Consider the following 22,410-nt stretch of genomic DNA (forward strand, 5'->3'; position numbering starts at 1 on the left):
ATATGTATGTATTTATGTATATGTATGTGTATATATATATATATATATATATATATATATATATATATATATGTGTATATGTATGTATTTATGTATATGTATGTATATATATATATATATATATATGTGTATATGTATGTATTTATGTATATGTATGTGTATATATATATATATATATATATATATAAATATATATATATATGTGTATATGTATGTATTTATGTATATGTATGTATATATATATGTATATGTATGTATTTATGTATGTGTATATGTATGTATGTATATATGTATATGTATGTATTTATGTATATATATATGTATTTATGTATATATATATGTGTATATATATATATGTATATATATGTGTATATGTATATAAGTATATGTATGTGTATATATGTGTGTGTATATATATATATACATATGTATGTACGTGTATATACATACACGCATATATAGATAGACAGACAGACAGGTAGGTAGATAGATAGATAGATAGATAGATAGATAGATAAATTTAGAGGCTCTTAGTTTGTGTCTCATTAGTTTATTTTTTGTTTTGTCTGTTTGGATTCACATTCCATACTAGCTCACAGTAAACCAGTCTGTTAAGGGAGCATATATATATATATATATATAGGAACTTAGTTAATATTTTACTAGTTTATTGATTCATTTTGTCTGTGTTTGGTATCAGTATATTTATTATATTTGCTGTATTATTTGTGACGTTTCAGTTAAGGTTTAACCATATAAGGCAATAAATAGTGGCTAAGACCATTGGCAATGACCAAGGTTGGAATTTATGTCATAAGGAAACAATAATATTAGTGAAGAGCAAGTGTCATTTTCATGTTTTTTGCAAGTATAGGAGACAGCTCTGGATATGTTTTAGTTTTATTCTAATCCCATCAGTGAAGCATAGCTTTACTTTATTTGCTGAAGTTGGGATGAATGACTCCTTATGTAACAAAGGTACAAGATTGTATATTTATTACTCTGCAGAAAAATAGAATTGCTTAGAGATTAGCTGAATCAAAGATGCCATTCAATTGAAAGGTATTAGTTAATTTGGTGTAAACATATTTGATGTAGTGAATATAAAAAAGCTAAAATAATAATATTGTGGTAATGAAAGAAAATATTTTTCTATCTGACAAATATTTGTCTTTTCACATGGAGCAATTAAGAGAGACAACTTCAGACATGTTCATCTGTTTAGAGCTTTTTGGGGCAAACTATAGCCTGTAGGTCACATATGGTCAGCAGAACTTTCTGAATGATGTGCCTAATGGAAAATTACTTTCAGATTTCTTAGTATAGCAGCCTGCCTGATGATGAGTCATGTCTTGTGGATTGCATTTCTAAAAAGGTTGCCCATTCCTGGTTTAGAGGTTATTTATAATATTCTGCAGAGAATATTCTAGAATTCAGGAATGGCATGTCTTGTGTATTCTACTGTCACATGTGACAACAATGTTGATATGGTGTAGTATAGGTATTGTTTGTATATATTAAGTTTTGGGCGTATTCACTGCACTGTAGTATGCTATATATCATCATCATCAAGTAATGTCCATGTTCCATGCTGGCATGGGTTGGATGGTCAAGAGGATCCAATGGGTCCAGGGACTACATCATGCTCCAGTATCTGCTTTGGCAAGGTTTCTGCACTTGGATGTCCTTCATAATGCCAGCTACTTCACAGCATGTACTAAATGCTTTTTTCATGCTACCAGCACTGTTAAGGTTACTATGCAGCTCACAAAGATACAAACCCTGAGGGCGCAGGAGCTGCTTTATCCTAAGGGATGATGGGTTAAAGCATGAAAGAGGTAGTGGGGTGCAGCAGGTTCTTGTTCAGCTACTCACATTTATTTAGAAGAGGGGGAGAGAACTGCCAGTAGGAGTTGTGAAGAGTTAGTGGAGATGAAGTGTATGGTGAGCAGGAGGCAGGCTGTGACTGTAAAGATTGGGTAAGGTTAAAGGGTGGTTAGCAGGATAGTAATGATGGTACAGTTCTCAGTGGGTTGGAGGACAAGAGAGATAGAGATGGCGTATTGGGTAGTGTGGTATTTTTCACTGTGATGTAGTGTGGTATGGTTTATTCCACTGTGTTGTAGTGCAGTATTTCCCTTTGTGGTGCAATAGTAGTGTTGTATATTGTATTGTGATGTAGTGTTAAATAATCTACTGTAGTGTTGTATATTCTATATTGTAGTTTAGTGTATTGCGATGTGATCTGGAATATCCTAGAATGGTCCTTTGTAAAGTGGTGTTATGTGGATTACCAGTGTTAGTAAAAAATAATGGTGACGATTGCAGTTTCAGATTGCCAAGATGAAGATTCTGTCATTTCCTTGTCATTCTTCTGAGTTTAAACCTGTGTTTCCAACTGGGGTCCATATGACCCTTGGGGTGAGGTTTGGGTGGTTTCCATATAAGATTTTGTTATTAATGATTATGTGTAATAAATGGGTTACAATACACAAAATATTTTAACAATTTTTTAATACAATTCCTAATAATATTTAATTATAAAAATTGAATAGGATATTTTTAGACACTGAATGGGTACAAGGGTTAATCAGAGTAAAATAGGAATCAAGTGGGTCCATAGGTAAAAATTGGTTGAGAAACACTGGTTGAAACTGTTTAATCTGTCTTTTTCCATTGATGGAACAATGTCCAACCTGTAGAGAAAAAGTCACATCAACTTTATTTTATCTGATAGTTTTTCTTTTAGCTATAGTATGTTAAAGGAATTTAGTTCATTAATGAAAAAAGTTAATTGTTTGGGGGAATTATCTCCTTTTAATTGCTAATTCTGATATTGTATTTCTTTTGTGTTCATTAATTCATGGACAAGATCATACAAATGTCAGTACAGACGTAGGAAATGCACTATTGTATCAGATGTTTTGGTTTATTATAGTCTCAAGTATAGGTTGAAATATTGCCTTGTGTAGCGGTTAAGGTATCGTCTAATGTTAAAGGAAGAGGTATACCACAGCAGCCATGTGTAGTTATAGCTTTACTATACTCCTGTAATATTTCTTGTAAGATTTGACTAAAACAGGAGTAGATAATGATTTTGTTAATTTCCATTGCGAAGCAAGATAGTTGACATATGTGTGTTTGTGTGTATGTATATATATATATTTATATATATATATATATATATACACACACACACACATGTATAAATATGAATATATATATAGATATACATAAATATATATATATACACACAGTATATATATATATATATATATATATATATATATATATATATATATATATATATATGTATTTTAAAAGTTCTGGTTAGCTGTGACTTAAGTTGGCTCTCTTTAATGTGTAGTGGTGGTGGTTTTGGTGGTGGTAGTGATGATGTTGTTGAGTTGTCCTCATTCATTTCTGCTTGAGCAGGCCTATAGCATGGCATGAACAATAGCAATTTGTACTGTCTGGAGCAACCCTAGGTGATGTTCAGCATGTTGGTTTTGGTTAAACTTTCGAGTGCCTAACCCTGATTCTAAACTATAACCACCCTAGCTACCTTGATCTTTACTATGGTGCATGTTGCCCAAAATTTTTTACCTTTAAACTATGTGATCCTTATTTGTTATGGGAGATTTGGCTGTTACATTGACCATGTCAAGTGACTACTCAGAGGCTCTATCTCCATAAATTCATGTGACCCCTATATTGTAGAGTTGGTGTGTTTTATTGGAAGTGGTTCAGGTATTTATTTTTATGTTGGGTTTTGTGAACAGAAGTTTTGTTGGTTGTATGTTTTCAACAGGCCAATCTTTAGTTCACTAGTATTTCTGAAGGTGAGGATAACAAGGGAGTATTTGCACAACTATGGGTAAACAAATATCACTAGGGATTTTTGTTCTGAAAGATGTTTACATTTTACACCAAAATACTCACATTAAATTGTTACTAGAGAAAGGTTAACTGACTTTGAAGTTTTGGTCAAGTATTTGATCATAGTTCCTCGATTGTTGCTGTATAGTCTCAGTTTTGAGGACTTATACTGTATAGTCCCAAATTTAAGAGCTTTTACTATGAAGTCCAAAAGTTAAGGACTTGACTACTGTATAGTCCAAATTTAGGGACTTACACTGTATCCCAGTTTTAAGGACTTACTCTACATAGTCTCAATTTTAAAGCTAACTTGTTTACAAGAATTTGATTGCTACATTGACAGGTCAAGAACCTATGCAGAAGCTCTTGTGTTGACATTGAGTCCCTTGTTGGCTCAAGAAACCCTGTCAGTTTGTCATGAAAAATGCTCTCTTAGAATTGTTGGAGTGTCTGAAAAATTTCTCTGTGGTGTTTCATTCAGATGTTTATGTTCTGAGTTCAAATTGCACTGACATCACTTTTACCTTTCATCACTCTGGTGGAGTCAATGAAATATAGTTCCACTCAAATACTGAGGTTGATGGTATCGCCTAGTCTCTTCCCTCATAATTACTGGCCTTGAGCCTTAATTAGAAACATTATTATTATTATTATTTTATTGAGGAAATGGACTCAAAGAAATGGTAGAATGATAGGCAAACAACCATTTGTTCCATAATAGCATTGGTTGGATGGGGACATGATTGAGGGAAGATTTTATTGCAAATTGACAGTATGAGTCTCCGTTCTGATATCCTTCAGCCTCTCACTTGAGCTGTTGTGTTAAGTGCATCCATTACCACAAGAATAATTGTCACCTTTGTTACTGTTAGTAAGGTAGAAATAAGGGTAGTGGTTTGGCAGAATCATTAGCATATCAGACAAAAATACTTTGCAGTACTTTTGGTTCTTCATGTTTTGAGTTCAAATCCTACTGCTGTCAACTTTGACTTTCATCCTTTCGAGAATCAATAAAATGAAGTACCAATCAAGTACTAAGGTTGATAGAATTCAACTAAATCCTTCCCTCAAATTTTTAAACTTGTTCTTAATTTAGAAACATTTAAAAGACAAATAAAATTGTTAGAGCATTGGACAAAATACCTTGCAACATTTGTTCCAGCTCTTTACATTCTGAGTTCAAATCCAGCTAAGGTCAACTTTGTCTTTCATCCCTTCAGAGTTGATAAAAAAAAGTGGGGTTGATATTATTAACTAAACCCCTCTCCTCAAAATTATTAGCCTTGTGCCTAAATTCAAAGTTATTTAAGACAAAATAATAGAAAGTCCACTGATAGGGTTGAAGTATTTTGTTCAGATTCTGGCAAGGCTGAGTTTAACTTTCATCCTTGTGGATGGAGGATGTTTAATAAATTAATTACTAATCAAATATTGAATTTAATTTAATTAATAACACAGTACGCCTGCCTACCAAAGTTTGTTTTTGTGACAATATTAGAAATATCATTATCATTATTATTCTTAGCTTTATTATTATTAAATGCCCTTGTGGCAAAATTTGAAACCATTATTATTTAATCATTAAGGTGGTGAGCTAGCAGAATTGTTAGCACTCTGGGCAAGATGTTTAGCAGCAGTTGCTCTGTCTTTACATTCTGAGTTCAAAGTTTGCTGAGGTCGACTTTGCCTTTCATCCTTTTGGGGTTGATAAAATAAGTACCAGTTGAGCACTGGGGGTCAATGTAATCAACTTACCCGCTTTACTGAAATTGCTGGCCTTGTGCTAAAATTTGAAACCACTATTATTATTGCTGCTACTTGGGCAGTAGATTGGTAGAGTCATTAGAGTGTCAGACATGGCTCTTTATATTCTGAGTTCAAATTGCTGGCCTTGTGCCTAAATTAGAAACAATTATTATTGCTGCTGTTACTGCTTCCTAAGCCAATGAATAAACCTCTATGTAGCCACTCAACCTGCTAGAAATAACAGCCAAATCTCTCTCCGTTAACATTGTATCACCTTGAATAAGGAGGGGCATATTATATAGTGTGGCTCCTGATGTGTTGTGTCTGATGAAAAGATGGGATGGTCATGCTGGGAAAAAAAAATCTTTTATCATAGGTCTGCTCCTTCAGAGCTGAGATGGGGTTTATCAACAACAATTACTACTGTTGTACTTACTGATCTTCTGTAATTTGAATGCTAATATCTGCTATATTTCTCTATCTGCCCTTCCTTTCTGGCCTCATTGATTTGCAAATGCTTTTTGTTTATCCAATCCTAATCTTGAAATGAGTTTGTAATGGTTGTGGGTTTTATGATGCATGATGCTGTTATTTACTAATACATTTTCAGCCCTAAATCTCATTTAACCCCTGCACTAATCTAACTTAATCATTGCAGTTCTTCACTCCTCTAACATGTCACATACAGATTCTGAATGAAGAATTTTGTATCTTCCTCACACATACAAACATAAAACACAATGGCATCTAAATTAAGATGGTTTTTATTATTTATATTTCGCATTTTAATTTTAATTATTTGTTTCTTATCCATGTTTCCATGGCAACATAATAATTTGAAAGGGTTTTTTTTTTCTTTACATAAAATAAATCATTTGGGACATTTTGCATAACAATGTTTTTCTATGAGTGGAAAACATACCATAATTACTCGACTATGATGTATAAAATGAAAGCTATTATCAGCCACACCAACTGCAGCAAGCTTAGTTATATGTCTCACTCTGGAGCACATTGGAAGAGCATATAGTTTAGTGGTTGTTTACTGGTAATTCAGTAGTGCAAACCAAGTGGTCGGTGGTCTAGCAGCTTGATTACAGAAACATTGCATCTCTTAATAATAATAATAATAATAATAATAATGAAGCCTTTCTACTATAGGCACAAAGCCTGAAATTTTGTGGGAGGGGGCTAGTCGATTAAATCGACCCCAGCACTTGACTGGTACTTATTTCATTGACCCTGAAAGGATGAAAGGTAAAGTTGACCTCAACAGAATTTGAACTCAGAATGTAGTGACAGATAAAATATCACTATGCATTTTGCCCAATGTGCTAATGATTCTACCAGCTTGCTGCTATAATAATAATAATAATAATAATAATAATATAATAATAATATAATAATAATATTAATAATAATAATAATAATAATAATGGGGACAGTATCAGAAGGCATCAAGGGGAATATAAAGGAAATTGGAATAGAGTGTCCAATGGAGCTGTTACAAAAGGTTTGCCTCTTTGGCATGACCAGAATAATCAGCAGAGTATTAGACTGTTGAAAAGAAGAGAAAGCATGGTACTGTTGGCTGCAGGTAGCAAGCCCACTATGCATGAAAGACTCCAGGAGTTCCAACAAAACCCGAGTTATAAGGAATAACAAAAATAAGGACTAAAATTTTTGTGTCAAGAAATACATTTGTGATAATAGAGATGTAATAAGTATTATAGTGTGAAGAAAATGGAGTTATATACACATACATATACACACACATGTAAGTTCTTCCTTCAGCAATATAGATCTTGCATATGTTATTGTGATAGACACAGTCTGTATAATGTTGATTGCACTTACATTTTGTATATATAAACTGGACACACCACTGTATGTATGTATGTATAGACTGGTTATGTTGTGTCACTTTATATAAGAAGAGCACATCCTGTGTGTATAGACTGAACACATCATTGTATATATATATACACACACAGACTGGTTATGTCACTCACTGTACATAGACTACACACATCACTGTATACATGTGTTTACTGAATGCATCACTCAGTGTATAGAGACTGGTCATGTTATCGACTCTTGTGTACAATGTGGACATATGTCTATTGGACACCCTATCTGCCACTAACAAGAATGGACCTTGGCTGTTGTCTGATGCTTTGCACCTCCCTCAATCAGTGATAGTTATTGCTATATCCTCTTTATCCTTGATGTTTACTCTACCAACCGACTCTGATTGAGACTTGAACCAACAATCCCTGAATTCAAATCTACTCCATTGTTGCTGTCACACTAATGTTACTGAAATTTTATTTTATATTTATTTCTGATTCCTTCATTAATATCTTTTTTCATTCATTAACGAACCTTTAATATCCTCTTCCATTTCCATCCTGTTCTGCCCCTTTTATTTTTCTCATATATTGAACCTGGATTTTGTGATTCCTGCCTTTGGTCTCTTTCTTCAAAAGAGTTCTTTTTTCTCCCACCAAAAGTACAACATTCTGACCCTCCCCAATATTCATTGCTGCTTCACCTAAAGTCTGGTCATTAGGAACAAACATCTGCTTTGGTTCCATTCCATTTAACATACATCAGTTCTAATCCTCTTCTTGTACTTTCTTGGTCTCCCTTCAAGGAATCTCTGATAGTAGCATGAAATTCCTTCATCTGGAATCACCATATGTAATGAATTTGTTCAAAGTCCATGGTTTATCTTGGCAATTAAGAAGCTTTCATAGAAGTACTTCTCTTTACTCTGTCTCGGCTTTATAAAGTTATTATATAATAATAATAATAATAATAATAACAACAATAACACTGCTACCCACATAAATTCTGTCAGGAATAAGAATGAATCTTAGTCAAATTACCAATAATAATAGCAATGATGATGATTTCATTTATTTGCCACCAGAGTGAAGGATGAGGAGGACAATACAAAACAGGCATAGTTTTGGGGTTTAACATATAATGAGATGATAAAATAAATAATAAAAAAAAAGTGGGTCTTCCTGATACAGGATGATCTCTATGGATAATCAAGGAACTGCACTGTCTAAGATTACACTGAACAGCAAGGGCAAGTGCAACAATGATGACATTTCAAATTTTGTTACAAGGCCAGCAGTTTTAGTGGGATGGGGTTCAGCTATCATATTGACCCCAGTGTTTCACTGGTACTTAATTTTATCAGCCCTGAAAAGATGAAAGACAAAGACAACCTTGGCGGAATTTGAAATCAGGATAGTGATGTTGAGGCACTGCCTTGAAGGGTTTAGTGAAACAAATTGATTCCAGTAGTCTGGTGCATATTTTATTGATCTCTTTTATCATATTGCTAAGTTAGACATAAACAAACAATTGGCACTGGTAATCAAATGATGGTAGGGTGAACTCAAAGACACACACACACACGACAAACTTCCACACAGTTTCTGTCTACTAAACTCACCCACAAGGTGTTGGTTGGTCTGGGGTTATAGAAGCCACATGTCAAAGGTGGTATGCAGTGGGATTGAACACAAAACCATGTGGTCGCAAAGTGATCTTCTTAATCACACAAGGAGACCTACACCTATATATATATATATATATATATATATAATGTTTTATTGCAATAGAATTTAGAAAAACAGAACAATCAATTAACAGTTTTTCTCAGTTATTTTGCTTTATTTTTGAAAGACATTTTTGAAATGTGTTACATACCATAACTAGATAAAGTTCTGTTGAAATGAGGATTGAGCTAGTTCTGATCTTTGCAACCTGTTTACATCATTTAGGGTGTTCATCTTTCTGATACCAAGATAATGACTTGCCTACAATCACCTAGAATCGTTCCCCAACTTTAGTTCTCAGATTCTCTGATAGCTTCATGTTTTTAAACTGTTCATATTTAAAGTAAAATCAGCAATTTTATATTAGAATCATTATGTTATGTTCTAAAACACCAGCTTAATCATGAACAAAGTTATTTTTAATAAATTCTTCATTAATTTTGAACTTAATGAAAGCATGTGGGACCTGTATATTTTGTTAGAAATCTGATCATTGAAGAAATAATATTTCTAGAAAAAGATGTGAATGAAATAGTTTCATCCCTTTCCCTTTATAAATATATCTAGGAACCCATAGTCATCTCATTTACAAAATCTAAAATCACTAGGTATAGGTTAGTTTCAAAGTTCATCAAAAGATTTTCTAGGAGCTTCACTATACGGCCGTTATTTATTTATGTTTTTGCTTTTTTTTTGTTTCTCTCTCTCTTTCTTTCCACCTTTTATTTTCATATTTTTTCTGGCCAAAAAAAAAAAAAAGTCTCTACATCTTTCTGTTGGATAAAGAAGAGACAAGTTCTTTTATCGTACGTATTCCACCAGCTTCTCGTAATATTTTCTAATGAAGCCTCAAACATTTAACAGGTTACTTTCACGGCTGGAAAAACATGGACCTTGTTCGAAGTAAGTTCTTTTCTTGAATTCTACCCCAACCCCATTCCCAACTTTCATCATCTCTAAAACTGAGCACAATTCAATTTCAAGACAGAAACATCTGCTTTGAGGAGCATTGGTGTGACCTGACACTCACACCCACCACTTTCTTTGGTTCTCTGTAGCTAAGCAAGCAGACTCTTTCTGATGTCTATCTTCTTCTCATCAAAAACATTTGTCTATCTATTTTGTTCTTTAATTTATTTTCAACATTTCTAACCCACAAGCTGTTATAATTTTATCATCAACTTAGTGTAAACTGCTTCAATACACTTTTACTTTCTTATTCTTACTTCCCTCCATTCAACAATTTAATAAGAACGTAGAAAAATACAAGAATCTCATAAAACAACATAGGGGTTGGTTCAAATGGTTGTGTTGAATGAGATGGCTTACCTTTTTTTTTCAACTGATATCTCCCATTTCTGTATTCAAATGTTAGTGCTGGCTTCGACTTTCATCATTTCAGATGTTGACAAAATTAAGTACCAGTAATATACTAACAAAATGTTCAATAAAATATCTGTGATATACAATAAAATATTTAATCCATAATCATTAATCCAACAAAATATATTTTGTTGCGTCTTTCCTAAGAGCCATAGGCTAAACAAATTATATTTTGTCAGACTAACAATTATGGATTAAATATTTTTGAATATCTTTGAATATTTTATTCTAAGTGGCCAGGGATAGCTTCTTATGAACTTGTTACTCCACCTTACTTGGAATGTTGTCTGATATACTGAATAAAATGGAGTCGATTAACCATGCTACTTTCAGGAGGAAGCAGCTTATGTAGTTAGTTGATTTCTCGTGTATATTACTGGGTATTCTGTCCACTTTGGAGAAATGAATGAAAGATAAAGTTGAAATGTTGAGAGGGATGGCTCAAATACCATAAGGCATTAATGCTGGTTTGCTACTCCCTTAGAATCACTAAATATTTCCTAATGACCCTTCATAAATGTCTTTGGGACTTTCTCCTCTAACTAAACCTCCACTTAGTGACCATGTCATTGCTGATTGTTTGCATGTGCACATTCTCCTGTAGATGCTGCTTAATGTCTGCCTTAGTGCACCTATCCTAACTCTGTGGGGATAATTCATCCTTTAATTATTTTTGGTGGTGGGGCAATGGATGATGGGGAAAGTGGGTAGGGAGTATGGTTAGTCTTTAGACAAAAATTACTGTCAAATATATTTGTTGTTCAGCGTAGCCTACATTGTAGGGGAGCTACACATAAAAAGTTTCCTGCACACCCTTCACAAGGGATTATCATTGCTTAACAACTTATTCTGAAACTTTGGACAAAACTTTGATCTAGCTTTCATAATTTTGAATCATTTTTTTTTTCTTTAATATGAAAATTCCTTTGCAGAAATTCTGTATAATGTTCCTTTCCATCTTTTTTTTTTATTGTAACTCAGTTCTGGTCATGTTTCAGCTCTACTGTGTATAATTCAGCATTGATTTACAACAAAATTACCTTTCAGATTTAATTTACTGAGATTTTTGAATTGGTTAAAAAAAAACAACTTTTTCAGCTCCAAATCATCTCTGCTGATGCAAACTTATCAAAAACCTTGATCATCCTGTCATTTTTGTAGTACCTAAGACTACATGATCCAATGTGTCTTACCTGTTAAGCCCATATGAGAGATTCTCTCATGGCAACTATTGCAGCATTCTAACACAACATCCACTTGTAAGTGGGGATAAATGTTACCTTTTGGTATTAATACTGCTTCTGTTGCTAATAATTTGACACACACACATGCAAACATTGGTAGAATGTAATACCGAGTGAGATTTTAGCTTAATTTTGATTTTGAAGCTTGTATTGGTCAGTCCCTTATTGCTATCAGCTGACCAATTTGGAGAACAACAGTTATTAATACTTACATAAGAATCTTTCTATGGCTGGATGCATTTCCTAATGCCAACCACTTTACAGTGCCTTGTTGTTGGCATTAACTTGTATCTGTAGCAAGTAACTGAGCCTGTTTATCCTGTTGGGTGTGAAGGGTGCCAGTGCCTGAAGTTGCTATTCAGGCTAATGGAGAACTGCTTTTTCCATGCCACTGGCATTAGTAGGATCACCAAGTAATTTGCTAGAAAAGAAAGTACTATAGAAGGGAAAAAACTGAAGGCTCCCTTAACCAGGTGAGAGGGAAAGATATCAATATTTGTAAAAACTGTTTTAAAGAGCCATTTGAATGCAAACTGGAAATAAGAGGAGATGAAAACAGAAGAAAGAAGGATGAAACAACAGTAAATATTTCTGTATTTCAGAGTTAAAACACCTTTATTTTAATTATCCTCTTTTTTCTCTTCATGAAGGAGTTTTAATTTGGAATATTGAAATGTCTCCTATATTTCCAACTTGCATTGTACAGACTTTTTAAAACAATCTTAACAAATCTGCTTTATTTAAATTCCACTCCTACAGAAAATGCCGACGTGCATCATCATATTATACCAAATGATAAATACATATCAAGTGAATATATAATTTGATAATGATATGTGATAATACTAATTATCACACATGTAATTATTGTTAATGATCAGACAGCTGTTTTATTGTAATTTCCTGTAAGACTAACATTTCTTCTTTCTTTTTGTCTTGTTTTTTTTTTTTGTCTGTCCCCGTTAAAGGATGAGCAGACATTACCTCCACCAACCAGCAGTGTAACACCAGAGCTTGTTGCACCACCACCTCCACCACCACCGCCACTATCCTCACAGCTTGGTAGACAGCGCTCCATTCTCAACAGAGTCAGCGACGAGCAGAAGAAGTGGAAAGGCACTGTACAGGAGCAGAGACGTAATATCTATGACCGTCATTCCATGTTGAATTGAAACTACTACCCTGTCTCTCTCTCTTTCTCCTCCCTATAAACATCTCACTCTGCTGTCCATTGGTCAGCTGTATGGTGGAGGAGATAGAGGCTACTTGGGGTTTGTGGTTGTGTGCATGTGTTAGATTGACCTGTTGGCCGTGTTAATGAGGTGTGTGTATTTAGTGAAGAGCTTGTTGTGCTGTCCCTTTCATCTCTCTCCCTCTATCTTTCTCACTGCTGACACTCAGCTGTCTACTCTTCTCTTTTGTTTTCATGAATCAGTGTTACCTGTCTAGTTGCATCTAACCAACTCCTTCCCCCATCCTCTGTCACCTCATCAATCTCATATAATACTACGATGGTAAATATCACATTTATTATATACACACATATCTATAACTTATGCAGTCGGAAGGGCGGGTAAATAACAAGCATTACTGTATATACAAAGATATATAATTTTATGTCCATTTTTATGCAAATGAAGTATGTTATGTTTCATTATTTAACTTATTAATTAATATATTTTATGTTACACCAAAATGACAGCTTTAATCTAACAATTTACCAAAACTGAGATCTTTGTACCTCTCTCTACAATTATATATCTGAAATGTTTCAGTATATTTTTTAGGTATTGATGTATAATATTAAGATATAGGCGATGAATAATAACAATATTTACTAACTTTTCCCCTTCTTTCATTGCGACAAATCCCCGACATTAATATTATTGTATAAAAGTCTTGTAATCCCGTGTTTGGATTGAATAACAGATGAATGTAAAACTGAGAAGGTGGATGCATGTGCGAACTTATACCTGTCACTGAATTATCAATTTGTAAATAATAGAAATAACTAAGGAGAGTGAATGAGAAGTGGAGGCTTTAAATATTTCCTCATAACTGAGGATTGGATTTATTATTTTAGTTTTAACTGTTTGTACAGAAGCTTCCATTAGTTAAGAACAGTGTGTAGCTGGGTGCCTGGTTCTCTTCCTTGTTTTATAACATAATTATATGTGTGTATGCGTCCAAAGTTTTGCCAGTGTTTGTGAAACATGAAACAGTTATTGTCAAAGAAAAATTCCAAATGTTATAATTAATTATTATGAAACAAATTCCTCAAAGGAACAATATTTTATCTGAAGATGAGATTGTGTTAATATGTTAAAATTATTATTATATATATATATATTGAATAAAAACTGAAATTCCATTATTTTGTTGTTTTTGACTCTTTTACTGGAAAACAGCTCACCTTATGCCTGGCTCAATGCAAGGGAAATAACCTAAGCTTTAAAAGAAAAAAAATTCAAGTATTTTACGTGCCAATTAACAATTCCATGAATGGCAAATATTGAAGAAAGAGTGGAGAAGACAAAAAAAAAAAAAAAAAACGCAAAACAATGTTTGGAAAATGCATTTTCTTGAAAATTTTTATTGTTTAAATTTCTAGCTTGAATTTCAGAAATTTTAACAATTTGAACTTTTAATCAACAGGTATATAGAGGGGCGAGAGTGTTAAAGATTTTTTTCTAATGAAAGAAGAATAAGAAATTTAGTTTCGTTATGTTTGGTTGTAGGGTGGAATTCATATTTTGATAAGGAGTGGATGGGATTGTGTTCATTAAAAAAAAAAAAAAAAACCCCTTAAAAACTGTCAGAGCAGTTCGATGAATGGTAGGTAAAATCTCATTAAGACTATCCATGGGCAATATTAGTAGCAAGCTGACTTTCGAAGGATTGTATGGGTCACCAGCGAATTATTTTAGGGATTGTGTAGTATATAGGGATCATACTGGCCAAATGTATAAACATAGAGGGACCACTTGGGTTAATGGAGAGGTGTTTTAGAGGCCTGATATATATATATAGTAATCATGCAGAGATTTGCTGTGATAAACATTAGAGGAATCACATGGGTTAACAGAACGTCTTTTAGTGGCTTGATATATTTATATATACAGGGTATCCACAAAGTCTGGGTACATGGAGTAAATAAAATCATAACATAAACAATTAAATATAAGAAATAACAATTTGTTAAAGTATGTGTTATTCCCCATGTGGGTACATGGAGTAAATAAAATCATAACAAACAAATATAAGAAATAATAATTTCTTAAAGTATGTTAATCCCCATGTACCCAGACTTTGTGGACACCCTGTATGTATGTGTATACATATATACAGGAATCATTACTGGACGACAGTATAAGCAGCAGGAATGATGTGGAGTAAACTAGTCAAAAGCGCAGTATTAAGTCAGCTTCGCATAATCTTACTGGTAGGTCAATAAGACAACCTTGATTTTTAGGGTTAACAAGAATGTGTTATGTAAACCCCATCCCATTATTGAAGTATCACAAGGGTCAACAATGGGTGTATTGTGTCAAACCCAACAACACTGAAGATATCACAATGTCTCCTACCCATTTTTTAAAAATCTCCTTTTCTGACCCATCCACTTCTTTGGCCTCTCCAAAACAGAACGTTGTTTACATGTGAATACAGCATGAGTAGATAATCAGTCCAGTCACTAGGCAGACAATACATTGTTGTTTAACATTTACCTCTAACAGCAGAATTAGACATTTTGTTGAACTGTATGACTCTATGCGTTAGTTGTTGTTGTTGTTGTTGACGTTGCGGTTGTTGCTGACCTTGATCCTCAACCTTTTGGTCTATTCTTGTTTATTTTTTGGGATACAGCTGTTGTTTTTAGCCTGACCCTGAATTACATATAAAACAAGAGATCTGGAAAGAAAAAAAAAAAGACAAACATTCAGGGTTGATTTTTGTAAGGACCAAAAGCAGTTCTTTGACACACAGTATGTGTGCGAATGTGTAGTCAGAATGAATTTTTTAAAGGGTCAAAGCAAGTTTTTTTTACACACACACATTTTAATAAGGAGTGGATAGGATTGTATTCATTAAAAAAAACCCTTAAAAGCTGTCAGAGCAGTTCAATGGATGGTAGGTAAAATCTCATTAAACTAGTAGATGTGTGCAGGTATAACATTTATATTTAAATCTTAATATCATCATTTCATCATGGCATGGGTTGGAGAGTACAACAGGATCTGATGAGGCTATAGCTGGATGCCCTTCATAATGCCAAGAACTTTACAGAGATTACTGTGCTTTTTTTTTGTGGCACCATCTCTAGTGAGATCACCTCAAAACCTGTAAAACTAAGGCCCTAAAATAACCCCTGTAACTGAAGGAAAATAAAAAAGAAGGGTAAAGATGAAAGGAAGAGATTTGTAGTAGTGAGAGAGTAGTAGGGGAGAGAATAAAGTAGACGCTATTGGGGGAGGGAGAATCGCAGGGGTTTGAGAAAGGGGGAGGGATTAGTGTCAAGGGTAAGTGATAAATGGAGGGACAGAGTGGTAAGGTGGTGGGTTGTGTAGTGTGAGTACGAGGGTTTCCAGAGCTATCCTAGATTATAAGAGATGTTATGGATAGATGTGAGGTAAAGAGAGACAAGAAAGGAAAAGATTAGGATAGTGAAGAATCTAGAGAAACGTGGGATCAGGGGTGTAGGCCAGAAGGGAGCAGAGAAGCTGTGAGAAGAGGACAGCAAGAGAAAATGAGGCAGAGGATGGATTGGGGCAGTAGGTAAGAGCAGTTAGAGACACTGGAGGGTACCATGAAGAATAATAGGGGAAGTGCAGAGCATGATTGTAGAGAAAACAGCTTGGTGGGGGAAGGTGGTTAGAGAAAGGGATAGGAGGAGCAATGGGCGAATACAAAGCAAGAGCAATGAGAGAAAAAAATGTAAGCGGTTGAAGGGTGGGTAGTGAAATAAAAGCAGTAGTTATAGTTGTCGGGTGGCAATGAAAGTGGATAAAGATGTGAGAGCAAAGTGAAGTGGACGATGAAGATGCAGTCTGCCTAGGTGATTGAGAAATGAGATGGGATAGGTATGGATGAAGAAGAAACAGGAGTCATAGAAGGGAAGGGATACAAAGTAAGAGGAGAGGTGGTACAATAGGTTTGGAATATATATGTATATGTGTGTGTGTGTGTGTGTGTATACATGTATATATATATGGTGGATCTTCAAATATCTTTTGAGGCCTCCTAGATTTGCAGACCTTATGGCATACATGGCATTGAAAGGTGTGCACAGATATATAGGCAGAGTAGTTGGTGGAAGTTCGTTTTTCATGTAAAAAAACACCCAACCTCTCTATAAAGTGGATGACATTAGGAAATGCACCCAGTCATAAAAATCATGATGCTGGTGCCATGTGAAAATTCCCCAGTCCAATCTGTAAAGTTGTTGGCATTAGGAGGGGGCAGCCAACTGTGAAAACCATGCCAAAACAGACAGTGGAGATTGGTGCAGTCCTCTAGCTTGCCAGCTCCTGTCAAGCCATCCAACCCATGCCGGCATTGAAAACGGATGTTAAGTGATGATGTCAGGCTGTTATTTGCTAATTGTGGCTGGCTGTGTTTTTGTAGCATTACACATTGTTAGTCAGTATGGTCCTTAGTCAGCTCTTCCCTTAATCATTAATATATATCAAGTAGTCTTTGACATTTACAAACGTTAGCCCTGTGTGAGTGTGTGTGTCTGAAAGAGAAAGAGAAAGAGAGACACACATACATACAGAGAATGAGAAAAAGAAGGTAAGATATATATATATATATATATATATATATATATATACATACATACATACACAGACAGATAGATAGTAAAGTGGGTGAGAAAAAGAGGGTACTTACCGATCCATTTCCCTCCATACAGTCACGGTGGAAAGAGTGGCGGCAGAAGAAAATGTACAAGTCTTGAGCACATCTTTGATCTAAAACATGTCAACAACAGTAGACATTAGACAGTAAAATAGAAAGATTGGTCTCCTCCACTCGCCTGCCATTACCAATCCAATTCCTTACATTTCCACCCTGTTACAATCAACACTCGGGTGTAGACTTAGGCCAAAACAATAGACACAAGCATACCCCACTTCCTTTCCCATCATACCCTCTTGCACTTCTGCTTACAGACAGATCTTAGGCGAGACTAATCATACATAGTCAACTTTCCTCAAGCCTACAAAGTTATGACGATACAGGAGCATATTGAGACTGAAAGTACACAATCTCTGCCCTGAATAGAACACTAAACTGTTTTGGGGTTAACCTGTTGTTGTTGGCAGTCATTTTCAGTTGAAGGGACTGGCACAATGTGAAACAAAGTGCCTTAGTCAAGAATACAATGCACCACCTGTCCCTGACCAAATGATTGTGGACACCAATATCTAGGCTATGGGCCTTCACTCTATTTTGTTTACCTGTTATTATTCTGGTTATGACCCTTTATGCCTAGGTTGACTTTGTCTGATAATTGTTTTGTCAATATCAGAAGCAAAAAAGGCAGAGTATTGTGATTGGGTGAGGATGGTGAAGACACTTGCTCAAGACAGCACATAATGGGATTGAACCCATGACCACATGTTTGTGAAGCAAATTTGTTAACTACTTGGACATGCCTTCATTCATAAAAAGTAACTATTATCCACAGTAATTCCTCTCCTCCCACTACCAGTACCACTACCACCCTTCTAATAATCAGGATGTTCATGATCAAACAGAACTATGCTTAAAATCATTCTAGCCACGACAATCCCATCTCACTCAGGTAAAGTATTCATCCTGGACTACATTATCCAACATTGTCTTTTACATTTAAGTCATAAAACGTGTGGTTTGAGGGAAATTTTTGCTTCTATTTCTAGGAGGACAAACAGCCACATAGAAACTTCTTGTTGACTTGTGTAACCAGTGCGGTAGTCTTAAGCAAGACACATCACTCTACTTGTTGCAATGATTACTGCTTTCCTGGTACAGGCGTGTGAGGGACATGGTTGATTGCAACAACATCTGTTGCTCACCTAAGACAATCCTTGTAAATACTCAACACTTTAGATGTTCATAATCTTAACAGACAGAAGTATAGAGGATTTAGTTGACTCCAGAAAAATAAAAGGTAAAGTCAAACTCAAGAAGTGTATGAACTCAAATGTAAAGGAACATAGCAGTAGCAGTAGTAGTAGTAGTTTCTAGTCTTCACTGCACAAGACCACACATTAATTGGGGAGAAGCAGAGGCAATTCAATTGCCTCTATTTGGAAGTCATGATAGTGAAAACCTAACTGATTTTGGTAGGCTTTGAACTCAGATGATAAAGGGACCTAAGTGAATACAGCAAGGTATTTCATTAGGTGCTCCACTGAATTTATCATCTATCTCAATAAATAAACTGATTACAAGCTTCCAGATGAGTGAATGATGATGCTGCTGCTAATGCAGTCACTCAGCCTGCTAGAATCCCCCTTAAATCACACCTTATGTCTTAAATAAAATAAATAAATAAATTGGATCATGTGATCTTGGATGAACTGTGTGAAGGGAAAAAAAAATGAAAACCTGACGATCATGGTTGGATTGTCTTTGATAGTAAGTCTGTCTGTGGATCAGGGCTGACCTGGAGAACTATAATAGCATTAATATCAAACAGTCCCGACAGTTAAGTAAGCAACTTTGTTCCTTGGGAGGTGGCTTTGAGCAGAGAACAACCTCACAAGAGTCTATGATAGAACTCCTCCACCAATACCACCACCACTTCAAAGGTCAGTAGGTTACATGATGAAGTAGTTTATTTCACTTACCATTTTCAATTACAGGTTTCTCACAGATACCACATTTTTGCCCGTCTGAAACAGAACCTATATCATATATGAAGTGTTAATAAAACTGTAAATTAAATGAGTTTAGACATTATATGATTTAATTTCATTTAAAAAAGAAACAACAGACACAGTAACAAGATATGAATCCACATAACTATCACTTGGGTCACATATCTATCAATTGACCTGCATATCTATCCACTGACCCACATATCTGTCATTTGAACCATGTAGCTTTCATTTGAAAGATGACTACAATATTAATTTATGGCTTCCATGCTTGTGGCACGTAAATAGCACCATTTGAGGGTGATTGTTGCCAGTGCCGCTGGACTGGCTCCTGTGCAGGTGGCACGTAAAAGACACCATTTTGAGCATGGCCGGTGCCAGTACCGCCTGACTGGCCCTCGTGCCAGTGGCACATAAAAGCACCCACTACACTCTATGTGTGGTTGGCGTTAGGAAGGGCATCCAGCTGTAGAAACAGCCAGATGAGATTGGAGCCTGGTGCAGCCATCCAGTTCACCAGTCCTCAGTCAAATCGTCCAACTCATGCTAGCATGGAAAGCGGACGTTAAACAATGATGATGATGATGATGACTGCAGAGCATCTATCATTCTTTCATCTAAATTTAGATATTATAAATATTTCAAGTCCTGCTTGATGGACTATTTCTAATTTTTGTAGCAAAAAGTAGACTCCCACAAGATTATCCACCATCTTCTCAACAACAACCTTGGGCACCTTTTTGACTTCCATGTGTCTAACGCTCATGGACATGTTTACAAAATCAAAAAACAGCACAGCACCCATGGCTTTCAGAAACATTTTTTCACACACAGAATTGCTGAAGCATGGAATAAACTACCCACATCAGATGTTAGCTGTCAGGACACAACAACCTTCAAAATTTCCATGATTTCTGAAATCTGCCAGCAGTACACCTGATGCTTCCCACCCCTACTTTTGAAGACTTATTTACTGTTCACTTCCTGTGAATTTTCTATGTACTGTTCATGCAGTTTTGGTTACTTTTTCTGATGAATTGTAGTGCACTTGAGCACTGTATACAATAGGTTCATTATTATTATTTATTATTAAATTGGTACTTTTCAATGTTAGCATAAATCGGATGGATGTCACCCTGTTGTTTCACAAATTTCAGTCCGTCATCATCTGCCAAATACAGAAACTGAGAAAACCCATCAAATAGCTATTGTGTATGTCATCTTTTGTCTTGAGCAATGTTCATACACCAGGAGGCCTTTCATATTACCAACCCATGTACAGCATGGACTGTGTGTATTTTATCATACTACCAACATGAGAGAGATTGTCTGTGACAAAACTGAAGAATCTCTATTCCCTTAAGCCTGTATTTGTACTGAGTGACTGCTCTTTGAGATAAGCTACCCTCACTGTGGCTTACTAAGACCATGTCTATGTCACTCTTATTTCTTTTTGGCATCATTGTTTTTACAGCTGTGGTTGCTTCCTAGCCATGTAGTTTCAGACTCAGTCCCACAGTGTGACAATTTGGGCAAATGTCTTCCACTACAGCCCTGGGTCAACCAATGGTTTGCTAGTGGATTTGGTAGACAGAAACTGAAAGAAGCTTGTCGGACATGTGTGCATGTATATGAGATTGTGAACAACTTTGTCTTGACACTGCATGATAGTTGTAAACAAATATCATCATACAAGCAGTGTCATTCATCATCATCATCGTTTAATGTCAGTTTTCCATGCTGGCATGGGCTGGATGGTTTGACAGGAGCTGGCTCCAATTGTCTGTTTTGGCATGGTTTCTATGGCTGGATGCTCTTCCTAATACCAACCATTTTACAGAGTGTGCTGGGTGCTTTTTATGTGCTACCGGAAAGAATGCATTTTATGTGGCACCAGTATGAGTGCATTTTATGCGTCACTGGCACCTGCAAGACTAAGACCTCTCAGCTGGGGAAAGGAGTGGGGCCATGGCCATAAAGGACATGCCTCTAATTATGAATGGCTACGATTTCACTTAGCTTGGCATGTCTTTTCACCAGAAGTCTCAGTCCCTTGTCATCTCCTCAGTGACAATGTAGACCCAGATATGCTATTTCTGAATAAAGGATGGAACATTTACAGCAGGTACATCTTTTATGACAAGTCAGCTGGACCAGGGCTAATTCATGTCTAAGCAACAACAACAACAACACGGATGTTCTCATAAAATGTGTAGAATGCTGCAGGCTTGCAAGCTCCTAGGAAAAGACAGATGTTAAAAAAAGAGAGATATCTTAAAGTAGTGCTATGGTTCTACTTACAATCAATCATATATCCTCGCTGTCGAGTCTTGATTTGTTTTGTCAGTAAACTATAACTGTCTTTGACAAGGATCTTCTGACAACCTTCCAGCAGGGCAATCTGCAATAATAAGAGGCACAACAATAACAACTTGTATATATAGACAACATAATGATTGGTGTGTGTGTGTGTGTGTGTGTATGTGAGTGTGTGTGTGTGTATATATATATATAAGTTAAAGATAATAGTCATTACATATTTTTCCTTTATTAGAGCAAAGTCGGCGGTGCATCAGCATGGCCGCAGCTCTGAGCTGAAACTATAGAAAAATATATATATATATATATATATATATATATATATATATATTTTTCGCCATGATAGATTGCTAACCACTACACATTCCTTTTTTTTCTTTCTCTCCTTGTTTC

At 35.3% G+C, this 22,410-nt stretch overlaps 2 protein-coding genes across 7 annotated transcripts in view; one reads left to right on the forward strand and one right to left on the reverse strand.

The window, feature by feature from the left end:
• Positions 1-14,204, forward strand: part of LOC106883151 (proton-transporting V-type ATPase complex assembly regulator TMEM9) — a 25,010-nt gene extending 10,806 nt beyond the window's left edge. For 2 of the 4 annotated variants that reach the window (XM_014934057.2, XM_014934055.2), the window contains exons 5-6: positions 10,068-10,106; positions 12,799-14,204. In XM_014934057.2, the coding sequence (XP_014789543.1) occupies positions 10,068-10,106; positions 12,799-13,002 (243 nt within the window). In that variant the 3' untranslated portion in view covers positions 13,003-14,204. The remainder of the gene's footprint in view (positions 1-10,067; positions 10,107-12,798) is intronic. The other 2 variants (XM_014934058.2, XM_014934059.2) reach the window with 1 other exon arrangement.
• A 186-nt stretch (positions 14,205-14,390) lies between these two features.
• The window catches only part of LOC106883153 (vacuolar protein sorting-associated protein 41 homolog), a 172,996-nt gene continuing 164,976 nt past the window's right edge, over positions 14,391-22,410 (reverse strand). For all 3 annotated transcript variants that reach the window (XM_014934063.2, XM_014934065.2, XM_014934061.2), the window contains 4 exons: positions 22,000-22,099; positions 19,669-19,725; positions 17,723-17,802; positions 14,391-15,742 (listed from right to left, as the gene is read on the reverse strand). In XM_014934063.2, coding sequence (XP_014789549.1) covers positions 15,707-15,742; positions 17,723-17,802; positions 19,669-19,725; positions 22,000-22,099 — 273 coding nt within the window. In that variant the 3' untranslated portion in view covers positions 14,391-15,706. The remainder of the gene's footprint in view (positions 15,743-17,722; positions 17,803-19,668; positions 19,726-21,999; positions 22,100-22,410) is intronic.

This window comes from Octopus bimaculoides, chromosome 18, assembly GCF_001194135.2.
Source record: "Octopus bimaculoides isolate UCB-OBI-ISO-001 chromosome 18, ASM119413v2, whole genome shotgun sequence".
In the NCBI taxonomy this organism is placed as follows: Eukaryota; Metazoa; Mollusca; class Cephalopoda; order Octopoda; family Octopodidae; genus Octopus; species Octopus bimaculoides.